The sequence below is a fragment of the Fusarium flagelliforme genome (genome assembly GCF_020744385.1).
Source record: "Fusarium flagelliforme strain FIESC 12 MPI-CAGE-AA-0113 chromosome Unknown B0J16scaffold_2, whole genome shotgun sequence".
NCBI classification, from domain to species: domain Eukaryota; kingdom Fungi; phylum Ascomycota; class Sordariomycetes; order Hypocreales; family Nectriaceae; genus Fusarium; species Fusarium flagelliforme.
In genome coordinates this window covers 6876245-6899909 of record NW_025763504.1, presented here as the reverse complement: position 1 = coordinate 6899909, position 23665 = coordinate 6876245, and the positions used below count along the sequence as shown (strand labels likewise).

Genomic DNA, 23665 nt, shown 5'->3' with positions numbered 1-23665 from the left:
GGTCTCCACAGTTTGGTCCTAGTGCACCAGGTACATTTTAGACGTGGTAGACTCTTGGTCTCGGCGACCGGAGCTCGCGGGGCCCGTGACCGAGCGACCAAGCGACGGTCCGGGTGAGTCATGGAGTCAGGCCCACTGACGGCGAACGACTCATGCCGTTGAGCTTGGGCTAGTCTGTTTTCAAGTCAAACTCCACTATAATAAAAGTCTCTATTGGACAACTCCTTACTGCAATCGCCACTGGCTGTGGTCTGCGTCACAGCTATTGACGCCTCCCTTTCTGTTCACGATTTACGCCGAACAAAGAATCCGTGCCTCACAGCGCTGCTCGAAGTGCTGTCCCCCTGTTACTATCCTGTACTTCGCTTTCCCTCCTTTCTTCGGAGACCGAATTCACTCTTCCTGATCCTAGACGCCCTCGTCTTTGCATACCTTAGCAAGTACAAGGGCGGACCCCAATCTTGCGATAGCTGCTGCGACACCTGTGCCACCATAACATGGATGACAGCGGTCAGCTCCAGGCCGGCGGACTCGGCAGTGGTCCTGAATGGTCGCCAGTAGCTCCTGATTCAAATCGCCGAGCTGTGAGTACTCTCATCTCTCACTTTTCAGCCTCCCGATACACACGTTGACCTCTATCATAGTGCGATCCTTGTCGCGCTCGCAAGGTATGTACCATGCATGAATACGGAAAGTCCCAAATCCTTTAATTCATTTCGTATATCGAGTTTAGAAGCTTAAGCTTACATAGCTACGTCTAGGTTCGTTGCGACAGAGAGTCGCCTTGCGCCCACTGCATCAGCGCCAAAGTTGTTTGTGTCTACACTCCCGTCCAAGCTCCAAAGAAGCGCACGCGCATTCTCCTCACCCCACAATAGTATGCGGACCCTGGACTCCGTCCACATGTATTCTTATGGCATCCCATCTTTCTACTTGCACGTTATCTGACATATCAACTCCCTGACTCTAGCGAAAGAAAGATAGACCTCATCGACAGCAGGCTTGAAAGGGCAATCGGGCTTTTGGAAAAGCTCCGAGCGAGCGAGCCGTTCAACGACAGCTCTCGGTCACACAGCAATCCACGAGCCTCTTACCAGGCACCCTCCTCTATATCGACGCCAGCCAGCGACTCGACCCAACCAAAAAGGGCCCATGGGCAGGTGGTCGAGGGAGACTCTTCTTTAACAGCTCACTCTGCCTTTGCCAACGAGTTCTTACAGAGGGTGGCCGCCACCGACTCACTGCAAGTTTCAAGTCCGGAGTTATGCGACACCATTGATGAACTGTCTTCTATACTCACGAAGGAAGCTGTTGCAGATAATGAGCTAGCGTACCCACATGCCAGGCCCACCCGGGTGGTCAATCTCCCAAATAGTGATATGCCTCCCTTCAAAAAGGCCATTGCTTTAATCCGTCTTGCGAAAGGTGCGCCCTGACCGATTCTTGCGCAGATTCTGACTACTTGAGCTAACGCTGTGGTTGACGCCTTAGCAAAACAGCTCATAGGGATCGGCTGGATTTACCAGTTCCTTCCATTTCAACGATTCACAGACATGTGTCTTGATATCTATTTCAACGACGATCACTCGGAAGCTAACTTCACCACTGTAAATGCCGGCCTTTATTCGCTATTCTTGGACTACAGTTTTCACGTCGTCGGACAGGAACGCGACGAATACGTCGCTCATGCTCACCTGTGTCGCGACAATCTTGAGACTGTTTTATCAAGCCTGCCATTGCATTTGCCTGCAACCTCTGACACCATTCTTGCTCTTCTTTTTGGTGTAAGTAGCCTTTCCAATCATTATGTATGCCTGTGCTGACTACTTTCCAGGCCTCATATGCTATAGAACTCTCGAAACCTTCGCTTTCGTGGACCTTGTCAGCCAAAGCATCAGAACTTTGCCAGACTCTTAGCTATCACAGGCTTGCATCGATGAAAAATGACAAACACGACGATTTCCAATACAAGCAATTCCTGTTTTGGAGCATCTACTTCATTGACAAGAGTCTATCTCTGCGCCTAGGGAGACCATCAACAATACCTGACTGGGATATCACAGTACCACAGCCAACGACCAATGATTCTATTCCTGAGGCGGTTCTAGCTTACTTCGTTCTTTCTATCGAGACGGCGCGTTGTCAGGGCAATATTTACGAGATGCTGTATGCTCCTAAATCCATGGCGCAACCCGACGAGGTAAAGCAATCTCGGGTCGAGGCTTTAATATCCGATCTGCAGAGCCTGGATGCAAAGGTTTGGGAAACAAATGTAGGTTAACGTCAAGACATATGATTGATCAACTTACTAACATACAGCCAAGACGAAATGGCACGAAGAAGCAAAGAAAGAGTCTGGTGAAGATTTGATAGACTTCTTTCACATTTCAGATAAGGTTCTCCGCCTATCCCTCCTCACACTTGTTCATCGAGCCGCGCCACCTATACCAGGCTCTACCACGACATTCAGCTACAACTGTGTTGCCACCGCAAGAGCCACTTTGGAGAAACATGAAGAATGCGTAGCACACATGCACAGGAGCGCAACACCCTATCTTGCGACTTACATACACTGGTAAACAACGGAACCTATCTTCATCCTTCTTGGTCTGGCTGAGCGCTAACAGACTCAGGACACTTTTATTCGCTCCCTTTATTCCTTTCATTGTCATATTCTGTCATGTTATCGAAACTCAGGATGAAGCGGATCTGAACCGCCTCCGAGCCTTTGTTACTTCCATCCAGTCTGCGTCTTCAGTTTCTGAGCCCGCCGCTAAGATACAACGCCTATTCGAAGTTCTCTGCAGAATTGCTGTCGGTTACGTGAAGTTCCGCTGTTCAACATCGCCAGCGGACGCGTTTCAGGACTGCTCAAAGATAGATGGCTATCTAGACGCGCTGGGATTCTCCTCCACCAGTGGTGCCATCCCTGGCAGACAAGATCCTTTCTTTGTTCAGCATGATAGCAGCAATGGGGGGGTTGACGGCGATGGTAGAAGAACTGGTCCAGATCAGTTGAATGGTGATCTGCGAGTGATGAACCCGATGATGTGGATAGCGAATAGCGCAGAGCTGGAGGAGTGGCTGGGAAACAATGAGTTTATTACAGATTTAATATAAATACCGAACATGTGAGAATTGTTTGTAAGAGATGATCCGCTGGAGCCTATGAGGATACCAATAAGTCTATTTTTGTACTCAGTGGTCTAAGGCGAGCTTTGGTCTTCTTGGGCTGTGATAATTTATTGCCGCAAACAGTGTCGGGCTAAATTCGAAAGTTGTATGGGGACCATGTCTGCTGATTTCGCAACCCCTTACTACGAAAGGAGCTAAATCTGATTGCTATACCATGAACCTGGTGATGAGACCGTTGCATCACACAGAGAGCATTTATCCATCCAGAACGTCTGTATATTACCATTAGAGCTAGCCACGACAAAGAGTAAGGACTTGGAACTTCAGTATTCACATAGTGAGCGTGATGTAAGAAGGTTTTCTAGGCATGGCAAGCAAAGGTTACTGCTAGATGTCTATCAAACTGTGGAAGGCTTCTAGTAATAAGTGTAGATAGAAGCTCCATATAGCTACAAAAGCCGTGTTCAATGATCGATCAGAGCACTACAAACAGCCCTGGAACGCATAAATAGACGGCCCATCACAGAGGAAGTGGTACTGACCCATATGATCGGTCTTAATAGGTTAAATAAATGCACTTCCCTTCCCACCCACCTTCTGTAATCACGTGGTTAAATACCCACTTCCCAAGATCTTCTTTACTTATGAAATATCCGATCTTAGGCCCTGGTTCTTTAGCACTGTCTTTGTCACTGACAATGCCCCATTCCCAGCCAACTGTAAGCTCCCCATCGCCCTTTGCCTTTGCATCTGTTAAGATCAGTGGTCGCATGAGAACAAAGTCCCGGACATGGCGACCTCCATCTTCCAAGATCAGATCTTCCATCTTTTGCTTGTCTGCCAGTGGCCCTCCCACAATGTAATGGTATGGCAGATAAACAGGCAGAGGTATCCCTCTCTTCCTCCCGCATCCTGCGGCGCTTACAGCCACGAGGAGAGGTTTCTGTGAGCTGGTAGTGCCAGTGATACCAGAAGCAGAAAGGTTAGAGAGAGCAGTGTAGATCACTTTGATGGCATCTTCACAGATAGTTGTGTCTTGTAGCGGGAGAGGTCTCGTAATACTCCAGTCAAATCTAGGGCGTGAGCCGACGCCGCTGAGTATAAAGTCAACAACGAACTTGGCGTTGGTTGGGTTGACGAGGGCTTGTGCGACGGCAGTTGGATCCTTCACGTCGCCCCGATGGACGGTAAGATATCGGTCAACAATACCCGATGGAACACCTTTCTGAGTAATCAGAATATTGCGCAGCTTGTCCGGGTTCCTAATGACTTGTAGTCTGTTAGCAAAGTACATGTAATAAGTGTTATACATAAGACGTACAAGCTGTACAATAAAGACCTTCGGCCAAAGCGCTTGCTAAGGCTGTCGCCACACATCCTCCGGTAGCACCAAAGCAGGCTATAGTTGGCTTTCCGTGATGCATCATCGTATCAATTAGTGTGGTCGATATGTGTGAATGAGAATATCGGATCTAGAGAGTTGAAAGCAGATCTCCCGATACAGCAACGAGATTCAAATAGTGAAGACAGATCGGTTTATTCGAGCGAGAAAGCCAGTGTTTTATAATGCGCCGACCAACCGTCGACACTTTGCAGATTTTCCATGCAACGCATACAAGAGACTTACGGTTACACTCAATTACCACACTATTCTTAAACAAGTTAACACCGTTTGGCCGAGTTGGTACTAGCGCGTAACGCACTTGCAGCTGATAGCCTCTACAGATTACTAAAGCAGATTGTACTGAAGTAAGCATTGACCGGCTGGAGGTAAAAGTTCCATACACGACTCAAACCTTACACACATCAGCATCGAAGCAAATGAATCGGGACGACCCAAGTCCGATTTTTCCCCAGCGTTGACCAGCAGAAGGATTTCGGAACAACCCAACGCCTTCTCCCAATTCCTTAGCGTGGCTCGGCATGTCTGGTGCCCCGATTACCCAGTACTGTCAGCTTGATTCCTCCAATATGCCGTCTAACGAAGACGATTGGCATGGTGTCACAAATCCCGTGGAGAGAAAGAAGAGACAGAACCGCTTGAGGCAGAGAGCCTGGCGTAAGTATTTGCCTGTATCCTTATCTAGGACAAACGATGTCGACGTCCCGCCTCTATTCATTTCCTAGACCCTCAGTTAACACATCTTTAGGTGCTAGAAAACAAATATCTCAAACTTCGAGCACACGTGGCGAATCTCTCTACCAAGAAGGCTATGGTATGCTTGTCAGCGTTAATTGGTACAGCCATACAAACGTTACACACGACTCGTCTATCACAGAGCCATTTCAAAACCCCGAGGCCAAAGTCCTCGCATGTGAAATTCAATGGCCAGAAGTAAATGTCCAATTTCAAGGTGAGACTCACAGACTCATACCGCCACTGTTGCAGTACTCGACATTCGCTTGCGCGATTCAGCCACCTCGGCCGATCGTATTCCCACTCTCCGCGGATCACTGTCTCATCACACTGGTCCAGTACAACGTTGTTCGTGCCTTGTTGCACAATATGTCCCTGCTCTCACTACTACATCACCTGTCGCCAGGATGTCGTACTTCGTTTGGCGTGTCTGAAATTGATATTATAGCAGCGAAAGACATCCCATCGGATCTCCAAACGACGTCCCTGCAGCGGTCGAGAACTCCTCCTTTCTGGGTTAATGCACTACCTTTCCCAAAGTTACGTGACAACCTGATACTTATGGCTGATAGATACGACAGCCATGAGCTTCTTCTTGACTTGGGGCTGAGAGTTTACGAGGGGTTCAATGACATAGAACGATGCGGCTTTCTGGTTTGGGGACATCCATGGCTTGCAACTTCATGGGAAGTGAGCGAAGGGTTTGTGCGACGATGGGGCTTTTTGTTAAAAGGCTGTCCGGAAATAGTCAATTCGGCGGATCGTTGGAGGCTATTGCGGGGCGAAGAAAGATTGGTAGTCAATGTATAGAAATATCTTTTAGATTTCTTGGAGACTTGTATCACGTGGGAGTTGAATCGAGGGGGGATCTACATGTAAATAACTGATAGACCCAACGCAGGCATGGATGTATAGAACGCTGTAAAAAGTCGCGCATTCCTGCACTCAACCTCCACAATCCACTTCTCTAAACAATTCCCCGCATCTTTAACCTTGGCCAATATGCCCAATGACAAGCACCCTCACACAGTCTCGCTGGACAGCCTGCCACCCGAGATTCTACTTAGTGTAATTACTAGCCTTCCGAATCTTGACTCACTCTGGAATCTACTGCAGGCGTCTTCACAGGCATGGCGTCTCTTTGAACATGGCTCGAAATCTGTTCTCATCGCCGAAAGCATATTATCAGGACCACAATCGACTATACCATTAAAGGTCAAAGAGCTTATTCGAGCTGTGATACTTGTACGGTCTGGCGTACTTCCCTTTGAGGATCTAGAAGAATTTCGGACCCGATTTATGAAGGCTATGATTCCCTGCCTGATTTTGGATGAATCAACAATCAAGACTTTGGGCCCAGAGTCACTGTCTTCGACGTCTAGCCCCGCAGTACTTAGGTCCGTTGTCGCGACAGCTTACCATATAACGGCTCTATCACAGTCATACCTGGCGTCTTGCCTGGAAAGGCTACGAGATCCAAGCTTCCAGCCACTGCATGCTCATAACCCGACACCGCATTACACCCACGATTACAAAGATACTCAGGAATGGATTCCTGCCTAGGATCGTGAATTTGTTGGCACACCAGTCTCTGTTACTGATATGGGACAGCCAACTTGGGTAGAGGAAATGCGTGTCGTGCGAGTGATGTGGATCATTCAGCTCGTTAGAGAGATGCAACTTCTCGCTACCAACAAGGCAGGCATTGGATGGTCCAAAGACGATACATCGCTTCTACTTGGCATGGGTCCAGTCGATCTGTTCCACGACCGTGATAGTCCAATCCCCGATACTGAACCAATCAAATCAGCAATGGACTATCTCGCAACACTTAAGACACCTGGTAAAGGTGTCTTTTATCGACTTCCCCCGGCCCCGGCACCCTCAGTCAACAACCGATGGACAACAGCACCCCCAAATCACAATGAAGTCTTTATGCAAGTCAGAGCTTATCGCCTAAACGGCAAATTCCGATGGTTGGGAAGAGGAGTCCAAGTGCCAGAGGGAGCAACTCCAGTGGAGCTACCAACATATACGGAGGAGAAGAAATGGGAGCAGACGGCGAAGGCTTTCGACCTTCGGCCATGTGGTGTCCATTTCTGGCAGGGGCTAAGGGATCATCGTCGTTCCGGTAGGTCGCCTTTACCCGGTGTTAGCTTCAAGTCCTTCCGTCCGCTAGGTCTTGCTTTTTGGGACAGGAAGCGGCTGTGGCTTTTGGGCTTGGCGTTTGGCGTAAATGATCCGCACTATACTTTCGAAAGCTTTTACTTCTTTGCGTGGGAGAGTATCTTGCCGCCTGAGGAGGTTGCCAGTATCAAGGCCAGAGCTCGGGAAGGGAGCGTTTTTGGTCGAGCTTGAGTTGTTTTCAACACCTCAAGACATCGACCCTGACCGACTGTATATCGCATTGGAGCTAGCCTTGACAAAGCAGGAGGAATTGGGATTGAGGTATTTGCAGGGCGAATATGATGTGACAGCATCTTCCAAGAACACTTAAATCTGACTCCCGCGAAAAGGGGACCCATTAAGCAAAAGCCCATATATTTCTATATCATGTTTACTATCAACTTACGCAGTGTCTCTGTTCCCTGGCATGTGTCGCTCATCGCGCCCTCCTTCCGTGCACAAGAGGCCCATATTGTGGTAAGACTTGTGTACTGGTCTAAACTTTGTAACACTGAAGGTATCTCAGATGTTACATTAACATCTTCATTTGTCCCCACGATCTCCATAATATTTGTTGTCAGGGAGTCAAAGCGTGAGCAGAGTAGCCTGCCCTGCTCCCATCGCTCGCTCAGACTCCGGAGAATGAACATAGTATCCCTTACCATGACCCAGATGTTTAGTGTACTCAAGTCATCACTGCTCCCATCTGGTCCCGTGCGAAGACTCCAGAAACTGTAAAGGGCCATGAGACCGGTCCAATACACCTTTTCACAAGCGACCTGAACGTAGAATATGGAATTCGCTTCCACCAATCGGCGATAGAGTCCGATGAACGCGACTGCAGAATGCCATAGCTCGGTGAGTTCGCTCATTGTTCGTTTGGGAAGTAATCTGCAAGGTCTCAGCAGAAGCATGCGGCCCATCAGCCATTCGCTTTCCAGAAGAGTCCTTGTCGGTAGCTGATAGCTTGCTTGTTTCCACTCTGTCAACTCAAGGGAGAGTTGTATGAACATATCCCGTGCCACATCCCCATTGGCGTCTGTGGTCTCATTCAGACGATTATAAATCTCAGATTGGATCTGCAGGGCGCGATATCGCTGTAAATACCCGTGAATCTCAACAGGCGTCGCCGAGATCCCGATTCTGAACGTTGGAAGGGACACACTGATAGCCGAGTCAGATATCTCCGTAGGGCGTCCGCATCCTAGACTCATCGACCGATCGAACGCATAAACGCTCCACCACAGACGACGTCGCGTTTCCAACAAGCTCACTTCGAACGAATGTGAAGGTTGGGGATCCTGGTGCAGTCCAAGGTCTACGCACATTCGCATACCAACGCCGATCAGATACCATGCGTCGAGCAGGGAGGGATTCAAAGTCGCAAATTGTATCAAAAACAAGATGGACTGTACCCCGATAATGTTGCCTGGTATGATGGCAGACTCCCGGAACCCCAATGCACTTCGGAACAGTTTTTCTGCTTGTGCTGATATAACGCTATCTGCACTACGCGAGAGGCTGGAAGTTGATATCGCCAGTACTAGCAGGACTGTGAAATAGCTATAACCGTGGCTGATGGACGAACGATCAAAGTCCTGTACACTTGGTGATAGTATGCTAATTGGGTCCGGCGCACGTTGACAGTCCACGTCTTGTACAGAAGCTGACGAGCCGGAGAAGACGTGTTGAAATTGCACCCAAAACCCCTGGATGGAGAAGAAGGGGAGACGCGGATATACGTTGTCCAAGTAATGTTTCGCAAGGCTTAAAGCAGTAGATTCTTTAGGCAGGCAAGGTGTTGTTTCAACTTGCTGGGCTTGATGGATGGTTGATGATGAGATCTGGTCAGTGCCTGCAGTTGCCAAAACAAGTGTTGAAAGTGTCGGACCTCCTGTAGCTGACGCGTACGAGGATGGAATGATCGGTAAAGCTTCTATGTCATTAACTAAAGAATCGATCATTGAGCTCTCCTGTGCTTCCGGTGGCCGTTGAGATCTTGGCAATTGAACATATGATGCTGGGGACCGGGAGACGCTATGTCCGGTCTGTGCTTGAGCAAGTCGCCGCTGAGCATCGGCTATTTTTTGTTGGAGGACTGTAGGATAATCTCTTCCGCGACTCGACGTTTCATTCTGTAGGGAGCAATTATCTTGACGGCCAGATCGAACACAGCGGCCGCAAGCTGGAGTAGCTCCATCACACTGTAAGTGTTTGAGTGTATAGACAATAAAAAATGGACAGATGTAGTCGTACAAACCTTGCTCTTTCGGCTTTTACAAAAGCTACATGCCGAGAATACTTGAGATACTCTCAATGATACGTTTCTTAAAGGACCCTGTCCGTTATGGAGTGGAGGCTGAGCCATTCCAGTATCAGATGGTGCAAGTCACTGGGCTCAGATGACATTCATGTCTCAACAGCTTCAATTGTTCAAAGCAAGTTCCACATTAGCGTCGTATGCGCTGCGGGGAAAATAAGCGATTGACGGAACCGCCGACGGCTCTCGGCTTAGTCTAGGTATGTGGGTCGTCCTGATTTAGGCAATGTCTGATCCTGTGGGATTCGGGATAATGATCGCCGATCCCACCCTAAAGAGCAAGGGTCGCTGCTTGCTCTTAATTGCACAACGGCGGTTCCGCCTGCGCAAAGTATGAGAACCAGTACCAGCTCTTGACAATTAGATCATATGATTGAGTGACGCCGAGGCATCATTAACAGATTTAAAATATCAAGCTTCTTTAAAGAATCAATCAATTAAAAACTACATTCTCAGTTTCCTCTCTTATTCATGATTTGAACAATAATCCTTTCCACCATAAACAACCATGGCCCCTGCAAGAATTTCTCACGGCCCTGTTCTTCGCCGTGAGCCAGCAGCTTCAAGTCGTGACCTCCAAGTCCGCAACTTGGATGCAGATCTTTGCGTTTGCGGTGGCGGCTTCGCTGGTACCATCGCTGCAATCGCCGCGGCAAGGAACAACGTCAAAGTCATCTTAATCCAAGATCGTCCTGTCCTAGGAGGCAACGCATCCAGCGAAGTTCGGCTTTGGATCCTCGGAGCGACTTCGCACATGTTCAATAACAACCGCTACGCCAGAGAAGGGGGCCTTGTTGATGAGATACTCTTGGAGAATTTATATAGGAATCCCGAGGGCAATCCTCTGATTCTGGACACAATCCTCTTGGAAAAGGTCAAGCTTGAGCCCAATATCAAGTTATTCTTGAACACCGCATTGGTTGGGTGTGACAAGAATGGGGATAGAATAGGCTCTGTCAGCGCGTTCAGTTCTCAAACGTCGCTCAAGTTCAACATTCGAGCTGATCAATTCATCGATTGTACAGGCGACGGCACACTCTCTTTTCTGGCCGGTGCTCCGTTCAGAATTGGTGCTGAGAAACGCGACGAGTTTGGAGAACTCTTTGCACCGTCTTCAGAGTATGGGCACCTCCTAGGTCACTCTATTTACTTTTACACCAAAGATGTCGGAAAGCCCGTCAAGTTCGTCGCTCCATCCTATGCTCTCAAAGATGTCGAGGCAGAGATCCCACGGTTCAAAAGTTTCAGTACCAAGGAGATGGGTTGCAATCTTTGGTGGATCGAATATGGTGGCAGACTTGATACCATTCACGATACTGAGGAGATCAAATGGGAGCTATGGAAGGTTGTTTATGGTGTCTGGGACTATTTCAAGAACTCTGAACGCTTCCCGGAAGCGGAAACCTTGACACTTGAATGGGTTGGCACGATCCCGGGCAAGAGAGAAAGTAGAAGATTTGGTCAGTATTCATTATTAGATTTACCGGTACAAAGCTAACCTATGCAGTGGGTCCCACGATGATGGTCCAGCAGGATGTCGTAGAGCAGAGGTTCCATTCTGACGCTGTCTCTTTTGGTGGTTGGTCACTCGACTTACACCCTGCGGACGGTGTCTTCTCTGAAGTGGATGGCTGCACTCAGTGGCACTCCAAAGGTAAACATGATTCACACACGAGAGGTTGAATGCAACTGACATATTTCCAGGTGTCTACCAGATACCCTTTTCCTCCATGGTTTGTACCGAGATACCAAATCTTATGTACGGAGGTCGTATCATCTCGGCATCCCACGTTGCTTTCGCATCCACAAGGGTCATGGCGACGTGTGGAGCCAACGCCAACGCTTTGGGAGTTGCAGCCTCGTTGTGCAAGGATAAAGCCATTGATCCTCTTCAACTACTACAGAAAGCCGAAATGAAAAACTTCCAACTTGAGCTTATGCGCTCTGGGCAGTTCATTCCAGGGTACAAGCTTCAAGATGCGAAAGATCTTGTCCGTTCAGCTTCAAAGATCGATGGCTCGCCTGCTTTTGAACTCTCGCAGCTCCCAGCCGATGGGCCGCCCAAAGTCTTGGTCAGGAGTCTTGCACAGATGCTGCCCATATCGCAAGGACCAGTCCCCAAGTTCTCCATTACTGTCATATCGGTTGAAGCTACCAAGCTGATCGTTCAGCTTCGAGGTTCTCAGAAGCCTTACAATTATACGCCAGAGGTTATCTTGGCCGAGAAAACGTTCTCTCTTGACCCAGGTGCAAACGACCTTGTCATTGACTTCGGGATCGAGAATCCTCAGACTCAATATGTCTTCCTTGCCTTTATCCAGAACGATGCTGTTGCACTCTGTACAAGCAAGACTCGTGTTTCAGCCCTCATGACGGTCGAGCATGAGTGCACACAGAGTCCGCCTAGTAACGTTGGCGTCGATGAATTCGAGCGATGGACGCCCGTCAGAAGGCCGATGGGCCATAACCTTGCCTTGGGCGTAGAACCACCCCTCAAGGCATGGGGTGTTGAAAACATTCGCAATGGAGTTCCTCGTCCGACCAAGAGAACCAATTGCTGGGTTCCCTGTTCGAACACGTCTGGTAGAAAGATTCTCAACATCGCTTGGCCTAGCCCAGTCGAAGTGAGCAGAGTAGTTGTTTGCTTCGACACAGACTACGATCACGCCCTCGAGTCTGTTTTGAGAGGTCATCCGGAGAGAGCTATTCCATTTTGCGTAAAGAAATGGCGCCTACTGGACCTTTCCCAAGGCGAAGAAGAACTATACATTGGAGATGAGAACCACATGTCGCGATGTGAAGTGGTCCTTGACTCGCCCAGAAAGGTGACAGCTCTGGGAGTAGAGATACTCGAGCTGAATGGAGGCGAGAACATACTTGGTGGTATATTTGAGGTGCGCGTATATGAATAGGCTTATGACATATTGTTCTAGATTTGAATGATTCAGACTATCTCTCTGTGCAGTGAACATTTCCTCTCCTGAGCAGCCACATCTTTACTTGCCACTCCAATTGTTTGCTCCCACAGAATAGCACTGGATTGTCTGTCCTATTGACAACAGGTTCAATGTCTCGTAGCTCCATTCTCCGGAGACAAAAGCCACTGTTTCCGTCTAAATTCTTTGACAGGCTTTTTAATCGTTCGTGCCACAATTGAGATGATTTACCATCTACCATCCCATCGCCTTCTTCTCCATTAGTTATAAAGATTCGTACCATACTCCAATCTCTTGGGCGCAACAGTTGATGGGTTAGCAAATATTCGACAGCGCCAAAATCATTAGCCCGAATACTGCACATCAGAACTGGCTTCTTCTCCCCGTCCTCTGCACTGCTCTTGCGGTTCATTTCCACCGCCATAGCAATGAACGGGGCGATGCCAGTCCCTCCAGCGATACAGATCAGCCTTTGTGCACTGTCAGTTATGGCAGGTGGGAATCCACCACCAGCTTGGACAATTATCGCAACCAACGGATCGCGTAGACGTGGAAGTCCAAGCAGACCCGTGACACGTCCATTTCGAGCCATAAGCGATATGGTCTCGATCACGCCATTATCTGCGTATTCAACATGGTATGGAGTAAAGGAAAGACGTCTGTCCTCTTCCGACAGGTTTTGAGGTCCCGACACAGGATCAAGATCTCGAGGGAATTGAATGGTCAGGTGTTGACCAGGACGGAAGCTCCGGTTGAAATGTTGATTGGCTTGGACAGCAAAGGTGTGAACACTGAGATTTGGCGTTAGACGGGTGGAAGAGACATGCTTGAGCATGTCAGGAGTTGAGTGGGCAACGTTGGTGTCGATTTTGGCGCTATCGAAACTCATTTTAGCTCAGCAACGAATTATGTGTCCATTTAATTCACTCCGTAGATATCAGCTGCCAGAGATTTGGGATCGAGCCTCAAATAGTCAAGCCATCGATGGGTCGTTGTCAGGGAATCTTTACCATGCTAAACAAGTCGAACCATCAAAAGCCATGGAATTCATCCGGCCGTTCAGCCGCGCGAGACGGAACCGCCGTGAGGGGCCATAGTGGGCGGCGGAGGTTCCGACTATCATGCTATCGAATACCCACACCGCGGAATCTTTCCAGCAACCTAGTCGATGCCCTCGGCCAAAACGCCATCTCCGCGCTTCCCCAGATTCCTACCATGTTGATAAGGTTAAAAATGATACCTTCCCCAGATATTTTGCGGGGAATATCTTCAAGCATTTGCATTCAGTCATTCTATCGGATCATTTGAACTTTTCTTATTACAATGGCTACAGTTGTGGACGCACCACAGCCTAAGATGAGCGCTTGGCTGTTCTTCAGCATCGTCGTCATCTCGATGGGATCAATCTTTTGGGGGTAAGAATCATCCTACAGATATACTGCTCGCCAGATTACTGACAAGCTATCAGTTATGATATCGGCATTCTGAGTACTATCTATGTATCCCCTGGCTTCAACAAAGCTCTCGATAATCCATCCTCGAGCGACAAGGGCCTCATCACTTCCATCTTCTACGCAGGCCAATTTGTTGGCTTCGCATTCTTTGCAGGTCCCTTGAATAATCGCTACGGTCGCCGCTGGGCAGGCTTTGGAGGCGTGTGTCTCCTCTGTGTGGGTGCTGCCATACAAACCGGTTCAGTTCACCTTGCTATGATGGTGGTAGGGCGAATCGTTGCAGGTCTTGGTACTGGTGTGGTATCTACGTCTGTCCCGCTCTACCTGAGTGAAATTTCACCTGCCAAGAACCGAGGACTCTACGTTGCTGCAAACCAGGTTGGCATTGTGTCTGGGTAAGTCAAGACTGAATTTTTAAATGCGATCATCTTCAGATTCTAATTATCTTAGTATATCGATTGCTTTCTGGGTTGGCTATGGATACTCCTTCTGGAACACTGGTAATGGTATCGATCTGGAGTGGCGGCTATCTAACGCCATGCAATTCGTTCCCGCCATTCTCTTCTTGACAGGTGTTCCTTTTATCCCCGAGAGGTACGTCTTGTGCAGTGTCCAATATTCGTCTCATCTAATTGCTTGTCAGTCCTCGATGGCTAGTTGAATCAGACCAGATTGAAGCCGCAAGCCAAGCACTTTCCAAACTACGCGGCCTTTCCCCGAGCGAAGTCCAGCCCGAGCTTGACGAGATTCGAGCCAATATCCTCTGGCACCAAGAAAACTCCATCACGTCTGCGCGAGTTTTCATCCAGCAGAAGCCACTATGGTCGCGACTCTGGCGCGCGTGGTCACTCGCATTTCTTCAGCAAATGAGTGGCGCTGCTGGCATTAGATACTACCTCCCCACAAACTTTATTGCTGCTGGTACCTCGGAAGAGTTGAGTCTGCTTGCCTCTGGCATCGACGGGACTGTCCAAGTGGCCTGCACTGTTGCTGCCATGTTCTTCATTGACAAGCTTGGTAGAAGGCACTCACTCGGGGTGGGTGCCATAATCATGGCTTTTTGTCTGATGGTAAGTTGTGAGATTTCCTTTAGGCGATTGATTACTGACAAGATGGTCCGGCAGATCAACGGCGCTCTGCAACTCGCCTATCCCGGCCAGACAAACTCACACGCCAACTATGTGAACATCTTTTTTATCTTCTTCTTTACGGTGGGATGTAAGTTTTTGGTTCATTCTCTCCCACAAACACATACTGATGAGTTTCTCCAACAGACAGCATGGGTTTCGGCCCTTGCGCATGGATTTACGCATCTGAGATCTTCCCAGCAAACTGTCGTTCCAAGGGTCTGGGCATTTCCTCCTCTGGTGCATCTCTAGGATCCATCATCGTAGGTCAAGTCTGGCCAGTGGCTGTTTCTCGCATCGGTCCAAAGGTTTATTTCATCTTCATGTCCTTCAACGTCTTCTCTGCGATCCTTGTCTATTCATGCTACCCTGAGACAAAAAACAAGACCTTGGAAGAGCTCGATTCGCATTTTGGCTCGCTTAATGTTCACTCGGAGGAAGTTGCTACGCCAAAACAGATGCTTGGTGGGGAAGAAGAACGCGTCGAGGCACGCGCCAAGGGCGTTTGAGTGGGGCTAGGTCTGATCAACATTTGACTATCTCGAGGGATGAGACGATTGATCTCTGATTTATCAAGAGTCCAAAAGGGCTTTACTGGCGATCCATTATGCTATCTTTTCATTGGCCGTTTGCATATTAAGATATTCTATAATATCCTATGAAATATATTGTAATAAAAATGAAGATTTTAAGTGAAACTTATGAGCAATAGACTATTCCACTTGAGATGGTATGAATCAAAACAGAACAGTCCATATTCAGTCTCTGTCAGAAAGTCTTACTTGCAAATATTAACTAAGGAATATTCATCTTTTATTAGGAAAAATGTTTTACTTACATCGCTTTTGAGGAGTTGTTTACAACATGTCTTTTGCTACCCTATTGCACACAAAACACGAATCAAACTGCAGGGATCACTGACGACTTGGCTTTGCCGAAGGAAGACATCATGTGTTAGCCGATGCGGGGAAGACTCTAGGAGCCATGCCTCAATAGGCTTAGCAAGCGAGAGCGCGGAATGAGTTCCATAATTACTGTCTCCGCACTTGTAGATCTCATCAGACTGATGAGACTGTAAACAACAAACACCACAGCATTTGTGACAACGTTCACCAATGGAAGATAGCCATTCACAGTTACTATCCGGATTGCTCTGAGAGACAGAAAAGGGAGTATATCAACCCACTACTGAAAGTTCGAGACATGGATTTACAATGTTTTGTACGCCCATATGACCTTATCCTCAACGTCACACGACTGACTGTAGTGTTCCCTGCAGACAATAAATGCCTGTAACCGCTGTAGAAAACGAAAAGCGCGCTGCGATACGGGTATGCATCAGGTATTCATACTTTGCAATCCTCTTTGACTAACAGTAGGGTAGAAATTCCAGCATGCCAACCATGTCAAAACTCAGGGTCGATCTGCGAATATACAGACGGGCGTTCAGGCAGAGTCCACCCAAGGAGTTTCATCCATGAGCTGGAGAGACAGCTCATGGATTTGGAGACACAGATACATGATGCCGAGAATGCATCGATTGAAGTGTCTCCGGCCACTTCGAATTTGACATCTAGCGATGAAGCCACACAGACTTTCACCACTGAGAGTGGTGAGGGACAATCTACCTTTATCGGGTCTTCAAGTGGTAGAGCAACATCTCTTTCATTGATAGCCATTGCTAACATTGCCGAGGAATCCACTTGGTTCGATCAGCCCTCGAGTGCGCTCAGCAGGATTACTCGAATCTTGAAACACCATCAGACTCCGCAGAAGCGCGACCCAATGTCCCACAGCCACATAAACATAATGCAAGGGCTGTTTTGCCCCCACAAGAATTGGCAAATAATCTTAAAGACACCTTTTTTAGCTGTTATCAAGTTCAGTATCCGATTCTGAACCAGGAACAATTCGAGGAGACCTTGTCACAATTCTACGATAATCATCAAGGCTGGAGTAACAATTCTGACCTGTCACCCGTCGACGTACGAGTGCGTTTCATGATCAACATGGTTCTTGCGATTCCCCTAATGTCTATGGCTGGGGACCATGAAGAAAGCCATGCATTGTCAAAGGGTCTCACTGCCAATGCCATGGTTGATGTAAGCCACATCATGCAAGCAAAGAATGTGGAGTCTCTCCAATGTCTACTGCTACTTTTGTTACTTTCAATAGTGGACTCTTCTTCTGCGCCCGTCTGGTATATATCGGGGCTATGCATGAGGATGTGCATTGATTTGGGATACCATTCAGAAAGGACTATCGACATGTCTTCTTCAGTGGGTGCGACCGAAGCGCACAAAGAGGAAGAAGCAGATATTAAGCGACGACTCTTCTGGATTGCGTGTAGTTTTGATAGAACCTTCAACGTTCTGTTGGGTCGTCCTTTCACCTTTGATAATTTGTCAGTCGATGTTGACTTACCTGGCTGCTCGCTGATGTCTACGAACCGTCGGCAGACATTACATTGGCTTGAGCTGCAGCGACTGCAAAACGTGATAGTTCATAGGCTTCATGGCACTCGAGAGGCCATCGACAGACACCGTACAGAAGATTCAGAACTTGAGCTATCTCAATGGACGATAAAAATGGCGGAAGATCTGAGAGATTGGAATAGTGTTGCCCAAACGCTTGCTGATCCTAGTGGCTGCGACGTGAATTGGTGGAGCTACTGGTATAGAACCGCTTTGCTCATTTTGTACCGGCCATCTTCGTTACGACCAAGCCTCAGTCCATCCGAGACATTGTCTTGCTACGTGGCGGCGAAAGAGCTCATACAACTATCATTTCTCCGCATTAGTGAAGGCCTCGCGGACTTTACTTGGATTGATCTTCACTTCCAATTCATGAGTGGTATTACTATGATACTCATTATATGGAAGAATGTAGAAGCGAGGAACAAGGCTCAAGAGGATTGGATCTCGGTCAAGAGTAGCCTGTTTCAGTGGAAGTTGATATTGGAGAGACTTGGAGCTCGTTGGGAACGAATCGGTCGAGCTCGTGAAGTACTGTCTAAATTGGCCGATGCTACGGTTGACCTGGTGGAGAAGGATCCTGTAAGATCTACAGGCGCCCCTCAGGCAAGGCCGTTGCAAGGCAGCAGAGAAACAAGACGTAGCCAAAGGCACTCGATCATACAAAGACTTCGAAATTTATCGCAGCAAGATCAAAGTCCAGCTGGATACTCGAGGTTACCTCACTCAAACGCAGTGTCTGACAGAAGTACCATACAGTTGTGCAACAACATCAACAACAGGAATCCCGAACATCGAGGTCAGGATGTGACCAACACGCAGGAGCTTCCAGCAGGACCTTCAGGGTGGAACTGGACCGACTCTGACACTAATCTACAACAAGAGACAGCTCTTGGGTCACAGGCTGTTGGTAATACCTCGAACTGGGAGGCAGAAGAAACACTCTGGCCACTACTCAATCTATCTGATATCACGACCGGCACTGATGAGTTGGATCTCTGGGCATATTTCTCCGCTCCAATGTTGGACATGGAAAATCTAGCCATCCCAAACTTCAACGCTGGCATTAGACCTGACGAGTCCCTGAACTATAGCATCCTTAACTTTCAGGGGGATCTCGACCACTCACCTCCTCAAACTGGAGCAAACGGTACTGATGGGAGTGGTTAAATACAGTAGTAAGCCGAAGAGCAAGAAGGACACAACACATCTATAGATGAGTTCTAGACATGATCATGATCTCAGATCAATCATTCGCGGTTTCAACACTCGATATGCACTTCTCCATCTTCTGATCATCTACTCCATCATTATGTGAGCACGCGTCTGACATGTAGAACCTACTTAGAATGATCTTTCGCGAAGACACGATATCTGTTAAGGTCACAAGGCTAGAGGTGTTCTGTGTTGGACAGCTGCTGAGACCGACACCTCGAGCACATGCTGTATCAGGTATCGCCAGCAGTTTCATCTTCAAAGCATCTGCATCGCAGACCGGGACTTTCCTTTCCGCTGAAATGAGGCTGCTCTTTTTTTCTCTTTCAGTCGAATAAGTACCCTTTTTATCATTTTCTCACCGTCTATGCAAGCCATCCTACCGTAATCCAGGCCGTCTTATCCCAGCCTGGGTATCCATCTAGCTCTCTGAACAACCAACAACAACGAAGCTACCGATTCCGTTCTCCAAAACGACAACGGCAGGACCAATCTGAGAATTTAAGACCATCTTCGTCTAATAGCACAGGGACGAGTATTGGCCGACAATATGGCGTTGGAGATGATGAGGCACTCTATGCTCTCTTTGCCTCGTATACAGAGACATCCACGGCCCCATGGGTCGCGCTTCTTGGACGAGCCACCATGGGGGCTGCGATTTGATCAAGAGATTCACCTTTCGAACGATTTACCAACCCAAAGAGGACGGCTGAAGCGAGTAAGAATACATACACCAGGCCTGGAAATCGACAAGTTGGATTCCTGCTCTCCACCGCAACCATCACAAGAGCAATCATCTTCAACAAGGCCTCATACGAACTGGTCCACCAATAGCGTGCAGCGGCTATAGGTAGTAGAAAGGCTTGACTAAGGACTGGGGTATCAGAGACGAAGAATCCAAGAGTCTGTCTAGATCGACATTGATGGGACATATCATTCCCTTCTTACGCGAAGCGTTTCTGACTTGCTATTTCTTGAGGGAGTAGGTACAATGATATCAGGCGTTGGCGGTGCCTACTTGCATCAGTGAGGATTGTCGGTCATTCGTTCATTTACACCTGCATAATTTCCTGGGTAATGTTAGCCGATAGGCGACGGAACCCCCGGTGTCCAGCTCAGAGCGCGGCCCTTCCGACAGCTATACTAAGACTAGTCGAAAAGGGATTATCAGCCGTCGATCCTGTACATTCCGCTCGCCTAAGCGTATCTCGACTGCCTCAACCTCGCGCGGCGGTTCCTCCACAAAACATCCCCACCAGAATGTCAACCCCTGTCTAGAATGATGATCGTGAATGCGGGGAGACTGGGGAACTCCAGAACGGAATTATCCCGAGCACACCTGATCGATCATTTAGCTCAACTATGCGGAGGAAAAGGAAAAGGATGATGCATATAAACTCGCACAAATCCGTCGTTCTTGACGATTCTGCAGTGCTTCATCCAGTTTGTCAACATGGCGAATTTTAAGCTCCTTATCTATCTTGCTGCGCTTTCCAGAGTACATGCTACGGTTACACCTGGTGGCCTCGCTACCATATCAACTGCCGTCGATGTTAACAGCCAGGCTGGATGGTGGAATCCCTTGGATGAATATGGCGGTTATGATTGGCTTGCCTACCTACAAAACCCTTCTGGTGGAAGCATAGCCAACAACAACGTGATGGTAGCCCGTCGCTCCATTTCCGATGGCACCATCTCCCGCGACTGCGTCAAAACTTCTGCTGGCCAGTGTGCCGTTTTCGCTGATGACCTTGGACACAACACGCCGAGCATCGCTGTAGACGGTGACGGTTACGTCCATGTCTTCACCAGTATGCACAACGAACCGTGGCAGTACTTTCGGTCCGCCACGCCATACAGCAGTACCCTGGTCGATGCCAGCTCTGAAATGCCGGATCAAACCGTCAAGGTCACATATCCTGTCATCAAGCGTGACGCTGATGGTAATTTATGGTTGATAATTCGTGGACAAGCACCCAACGACAACAACGCAAAAGGTGGTTACTTTTACAAGTACTCGACCAGCGAGGGTTCTTGGTCACGTGTTGCTATCTGGGCATACAACAAAGGATACTCAGTATACCCAGACGATATCGCTTTCTCGTCGGATGGTGATGTCCATCTTCAGTGGGAATGGAGCAAGTACCCTGCATCTGCTGTTCGACATCAGGGAAGCTACGTACGCTACAACCCATCGACAAAAGCCTTCACCTCAGCTTCGGGAGCCATAGTCTCTGTTCCCATTACACAGAACAGCGCCGATATCGTCTATCAGCCGTTGACGTCAGGTGAGACGTACAGTGGTGACATCAATGCCTCGCCAGGTCCTGCCTTCCAAAGCGCGAAGATGGCACTCTATGAGCGGCCTGATGGATCTGTTCACATCCAGCATGCATATCGCTTCAAGACTTCCAACACAGGTGGATGGCAGATTCGTCGTGCCACTGCTACATATGGAACCCAGGATCCTTGGAAACGGGAAATACTTTACCAAGACGGTGAGACAAGTGCTGCACTAGGTATCACGCATGATGGTACGAGTGCGCGTATTTATTATTGCCGCTCTTCGGCCAGTGCATACGTGCTTGAGAATGTTGGCGGTGGCGGCTGGACCGATACAGCTCTTGGGCCTGTAGTTGGTAAGAAAGTGCAGCGTCTCCAAGCATTGATGAAGAATGATGGAACTGACGTCTTGTACTTGGCATCCCCTACCAACGTCAACTCTACAACTGGAAGCCTATACCTTATGACGATTAAGGGACGGGATTAAAGTAAGAAGTAAATAGTTTACTATAGAGAAGGCACCTAGGATAAGCCAGGAGCTAGAGATAAACTGTCTCTATTATTCTCTTTTAGTATAGTTACTTTCTAAAAGTAGAAATTGATACTATAGAAACTAAAGTACTAATTTCCATTAAGGTATTTCAAATAGTAGGAGATATATTAGGAATAGTTTCCTAACTATTCTACCCTATGCGTCAAAGTGCTACAAACAGCCCCACAACGGATACATGGACGGACCTTGGCAGAGGAGGTGATAATGGGTCACCAGCTCCACCGATCGTCGTTACATCGACTCACAAGAACCATAAATTGAACGAACAACCCCGCGTGACCTGCGCGATATATGATTGACATTGAGAATACCAACTCAGCCTTTCACCAACCAAACAATACTGCACGATGACTCTCTCAAGCCTTACCAAAAAGACCCTGGAGGTTTCCCGGGGTTTCACGTACACTTACTACGTCTCCCCCAACAAGCCTGAAAAGCCGACTATCATTCTCTTCCATGGTTGCCCTGACTCAGCTCAGCTTTGGAGCGGGTTGATCAACAATTATCTTGTGCCAAATGGATACGGCGTCGTTGCGTTGGACTGTCTGGGATATGCTGGCACTTCTAAACCTACCGACCTGGAGGCGTATGCATGGCAGCACATGACAGCTGACGCCATCGAAATTCTCGATGCCGAGAAGGTGGGCAAGGTTATTTCTCTCGGTCACGACTGGGGCAGTGCTATGTGTCAGCGCTTGTACAACTTTTATCCCGATCGTGTTATTGGTCTTGTCATGATCAACGTGGCGTACATGCCACCAGGAGGAACGTTTGATCTTGAAGCAACGAACAAGGCGACGAAGGAGAAATATGGCTATGGCATCTACGAGTACTGGCACTTCTTCACCGCTGAGGACGCAACAGCTATCATGACCAAGAACGCCGAATCATTATACAGTGCCGCATTTGGTGATCCTTATACGTGGCTGGACAACTGGGTCAGCCCCGGCGGCATGCGCAAGTTCATCAGCGAAGGTCGTACACAGCCAACCCTACCATTCACTACTCCCGAGCACAAATTAGACTTTATGGAAAGATATGCCAAGGAGGGTGCGTTCGCTGCAATGAGCTGCTGGTACAAGGCCTTTGCGGCTAATGTTCAAAGCATGTCAGATAAGAATATTTCTGAGGATGCCAAGACTGTCAATGTTCCGGCGCTGTTCTGGGGCGGAGAGCAGGACTTTGTGTGCCGTCCTGCAGCGCTTCAAGACTCTATTGATGCTGGGTTGTTGCCGGATGTTAAGTCTGTTGTTAGACAGGGAGGGCACTGGGCACTGCTTGAGAGGCCGAAGGAGTTTGGGGAGGATGTGCTTCAGTGGTTAGAGTCAACTACGTTCGCAAATTAAATATTGCTTAATGAAAGGATTAGACGTTGATCCCAGATTTAACAATGAGAAGGATGTCCCATTTGTAGAGGTGCTTGTCTCCGAGGCATTGATTGTTTATGATAAGCTCAGCCATTACGTCATATTCAGGCTGCAGGGTAGTTGCATCTATTTATTCATGGCTTGGATTTTGCAAGACAATTACTGTGAAATTGTATCACTGCTTCAGTTTACAGTAGCTGATAATTTGCGTCTTGAGGACACCGTGGTTACCATATAGATATCACCACATCAAGACTTTTGCATCAAGCACGCATTAGTTTGGATTCTCTCGTGGTGCATTTTTTACTTCTTATCAGGGAGGGTATGGCCCCGCACGGCTAATCTCGCCTGCCAATAAGAGAAATAAGCATGGCGGGTTTGCTCATTGCGGCCTAGGCCCCCAGCTCCAGATGAGCCCGTCGGGTGTTCCCGCCGAGTAGCCTAATTGAGCACAGCGCCCGCCAACAAGACAAGTTAGGCAGGACATGCTGCTAGATC

General features: G+C 48.3%; 11 protein-coding genes across 11 annotated transcripts; 8 read left to right on the top strand and 3 right to left on the bottom strand.

The window, feature by feature from the left end:
- Positions 1-297: 297 nt before the first annotated feature.
- B0J16DRAFT_412526 (putative fungal-specific transcription factor) lies at positions 298-3180 on the top strand. Its single transcript, XM_046133317.1, has 8 exons — positions 298-584; positions 645-668; positions 762-877; positions 971-1425; positions 1492-1784; positions 1835-2272; positions 2325-2575; positions 2634-3180. The coding sequence occupies exons 1-8, from the start codon at positions 498-500 to the stop codon at positions 3118-3120; spliced, it is 2151 nt and encodes a 716-aa protein (XP_045987913.1). The 5' UTR covers positions 298-497; the 3' UTR covers positions 3121-3180.
- Positions 3181-3618: 438 nt separating this feature from the next.
- On the bottom strand, positions 3619-4562 carry B0J16DRAFT_396079 (uncharacterized protein; the record flags this gene model as incomplete). Its single annotated transcript, XM_046132234.1, has 3 exons — positions 3619-3690; positions 3755-4404; positions 4457-4562. The coding sequence occupies 3 exons, from the start codon at positions 4560-4562 to the stop codon at positions 3619-3621; spliced, it is 828 nt and encodes a 275-aa protein (XP_045987912.1).
- A 367-nt stretch (positions 4563-4929) lies between these two features.
- On the top strand, positions 4930-6205 carry B0J16DRAFT_336341 (uncharacterized protein). Its single transcript, XM_046127203.1, has 2 exons — positions 4930-5194; positions 5286-6205. Exons 1-2 carry the CDS (start codon positions 5059-5061, stop codon positions 6080-6082), a joined length of 933 nt encoding a protein of 310 aa, XP_045987911.1. The 5' UTR covers positions 4930-5058; the 3' UTR covers positions 6083-6205.
- Positions 6206-6883: 678 nt separating this feature from the next.
- B0J16DRAFT_412525 (uncharacterized protein) lies at positions 6884-7630 on the top strand (the record flags this gene model as incomplete). Its single annotated transcript, XM_046133316.1, has 1 exon — positions 6884-7630. Exon 1 carries the CDS (start codon positions 6902-6904, stop codon positions 7628-7630), a length of 729 nt encoding a protein of 242 aa, XP_045987910.1. The 5' UTR covers positions 6884-6901.
- Positions 7631-7805: 175 nt separating this feature from the next.
- Positions 7806-9849, bottom strand: B0J16DRAFT_370026 (GAL4-like transcription factor). The gene is made up of 2 exons (XM_046130333.1): positions 9699-9849; positions 7806-9642 (listed from the first exon to the last, which is right to left on the bottom strand). The coding sequence occupies exons 1-2, from the start codon at positions 9804-9806 to the stop codon at positions 7819-7821; spliced, it is 1932 nt and encodes a 643-aa protein (XP_045987909.1). The 5' UTR covers positions 9807-9849; the 3' UTR covers positions 7806-7818.
- A 387-nt stretch (positions 9850-10236) lies between these two features.
- B0J16DRAFT_412524 (FAD dependent oxidoreductase-domain-containing protein) lies at positions 10237-12670 on the top strand (the record flags this gene model as incomplete). Its single annotated transcript, XM_046133315.1, has 3 exons — positions 10237-11218; positions 11266-11412; positions 11463-12670. Exons 1-3 carry the CDS (start codon positions 10267-10269, stop codon positions 12668-12670), a joined length of 2307 nt encoding a protein of 768 aa, XP_045987908.1. The 5' UTR covers positions 10237-10266.
- Positions 12671-12674: 4 nt separating this feature from the next.
- Positions 12675-13717, bottom strand: B0J16DRAFT_336337 (uncharacterized protein). The gene has a single exon (XM_046127202.1). It carries the CDS (start codon positions 13581-13583, stop codon positions 12708-12710), a length of 876 nt encoding a protein of 291 aa, XP_045987907.1. The 5' UTR covers positions 13584-13717; the 3' UTR covers positions 12675-12707.
- A 215-nt stretch (positions 13718-13932) lies between these two features.
- On the top strand, positions 13933-15903 carry B0J16DRAFT_336336 (general substrate transporter). Its single transcript, XM_046127201.1, has 6 exons — positions 13933-14109; positions 14163-14543; positions 14599-14742; positions 14792-15218; positions 15273-15366; positions 15423-15903. The coding sequence occupies exons 1-6, from the start codon at positions 14018-14020 to the stop codon at positions 15782-15784; spliced, it is 1500 nt and encodes a 499-aa protein (XP_045987906.1). The 5' UTR covers positions 13933-14017; the 3' UTR covers positions 15785-15903.
- Positions 15904-16366: 463 nt separating this feature from the next.
- On the top strand, positions 16367-18978 carry B0J16DRAFT_370023 (fungal-specific transcription factor domain-containing protein). Its single transcript, XM_046130332.1, has 4 exons — positions 16367-16496; positions 16555-16606; positions 16660-16923; positions 16971-18978. Exons 1-4 carry the CDS (start codon positions 16479-16481, stop codon positions 18917-18919), a joined length of 2283 nt encoding a protein of 760 aa, XP_045987905.1. The 5' UTR covers positions 16367-16478; the 3' UTR covers positions 18920-18978.
- Positions 18979-20417: 1439 nt separating this feature from the next.
- Positions 20418-21734, top strand: B0J16DRAFT_301589 (uncharacterized protein; the record flags this gene model as incomplete). The annotated part of the gene is made up of 1 exon (XM_046124602.1): positions 20418-21734. One exon carries the CDS (start codon positions 20418-20420, stop codon positions 21732-21734), a length of 1317 nt encoding a protein of 438 aa, XP_045987904.1.
- A 413-nt stretch (positions 21735-22147) lies between these two features.
- B0J16DRAFT_361640 (Alpha/Beta hydrolase protein) lies at positions 22148-23198 on the top strand (the record flags this gene model as incomplete). Its single annotated transcript, XM_046129762.1, has 2 exons — positions 22148-22629; positions 22699-23198. The coding sequence occupies 2 exons, from the start codon at positions 22148-22150 to the stop codon at positions 23144-23146; spliced, it is 930 nt and encodes a 309-aa protein (XP_045987903.1). The 3' UTR covers positions 23147-23198.
- Positions 23199-23665: the final 467 nt, after the last annotated feature.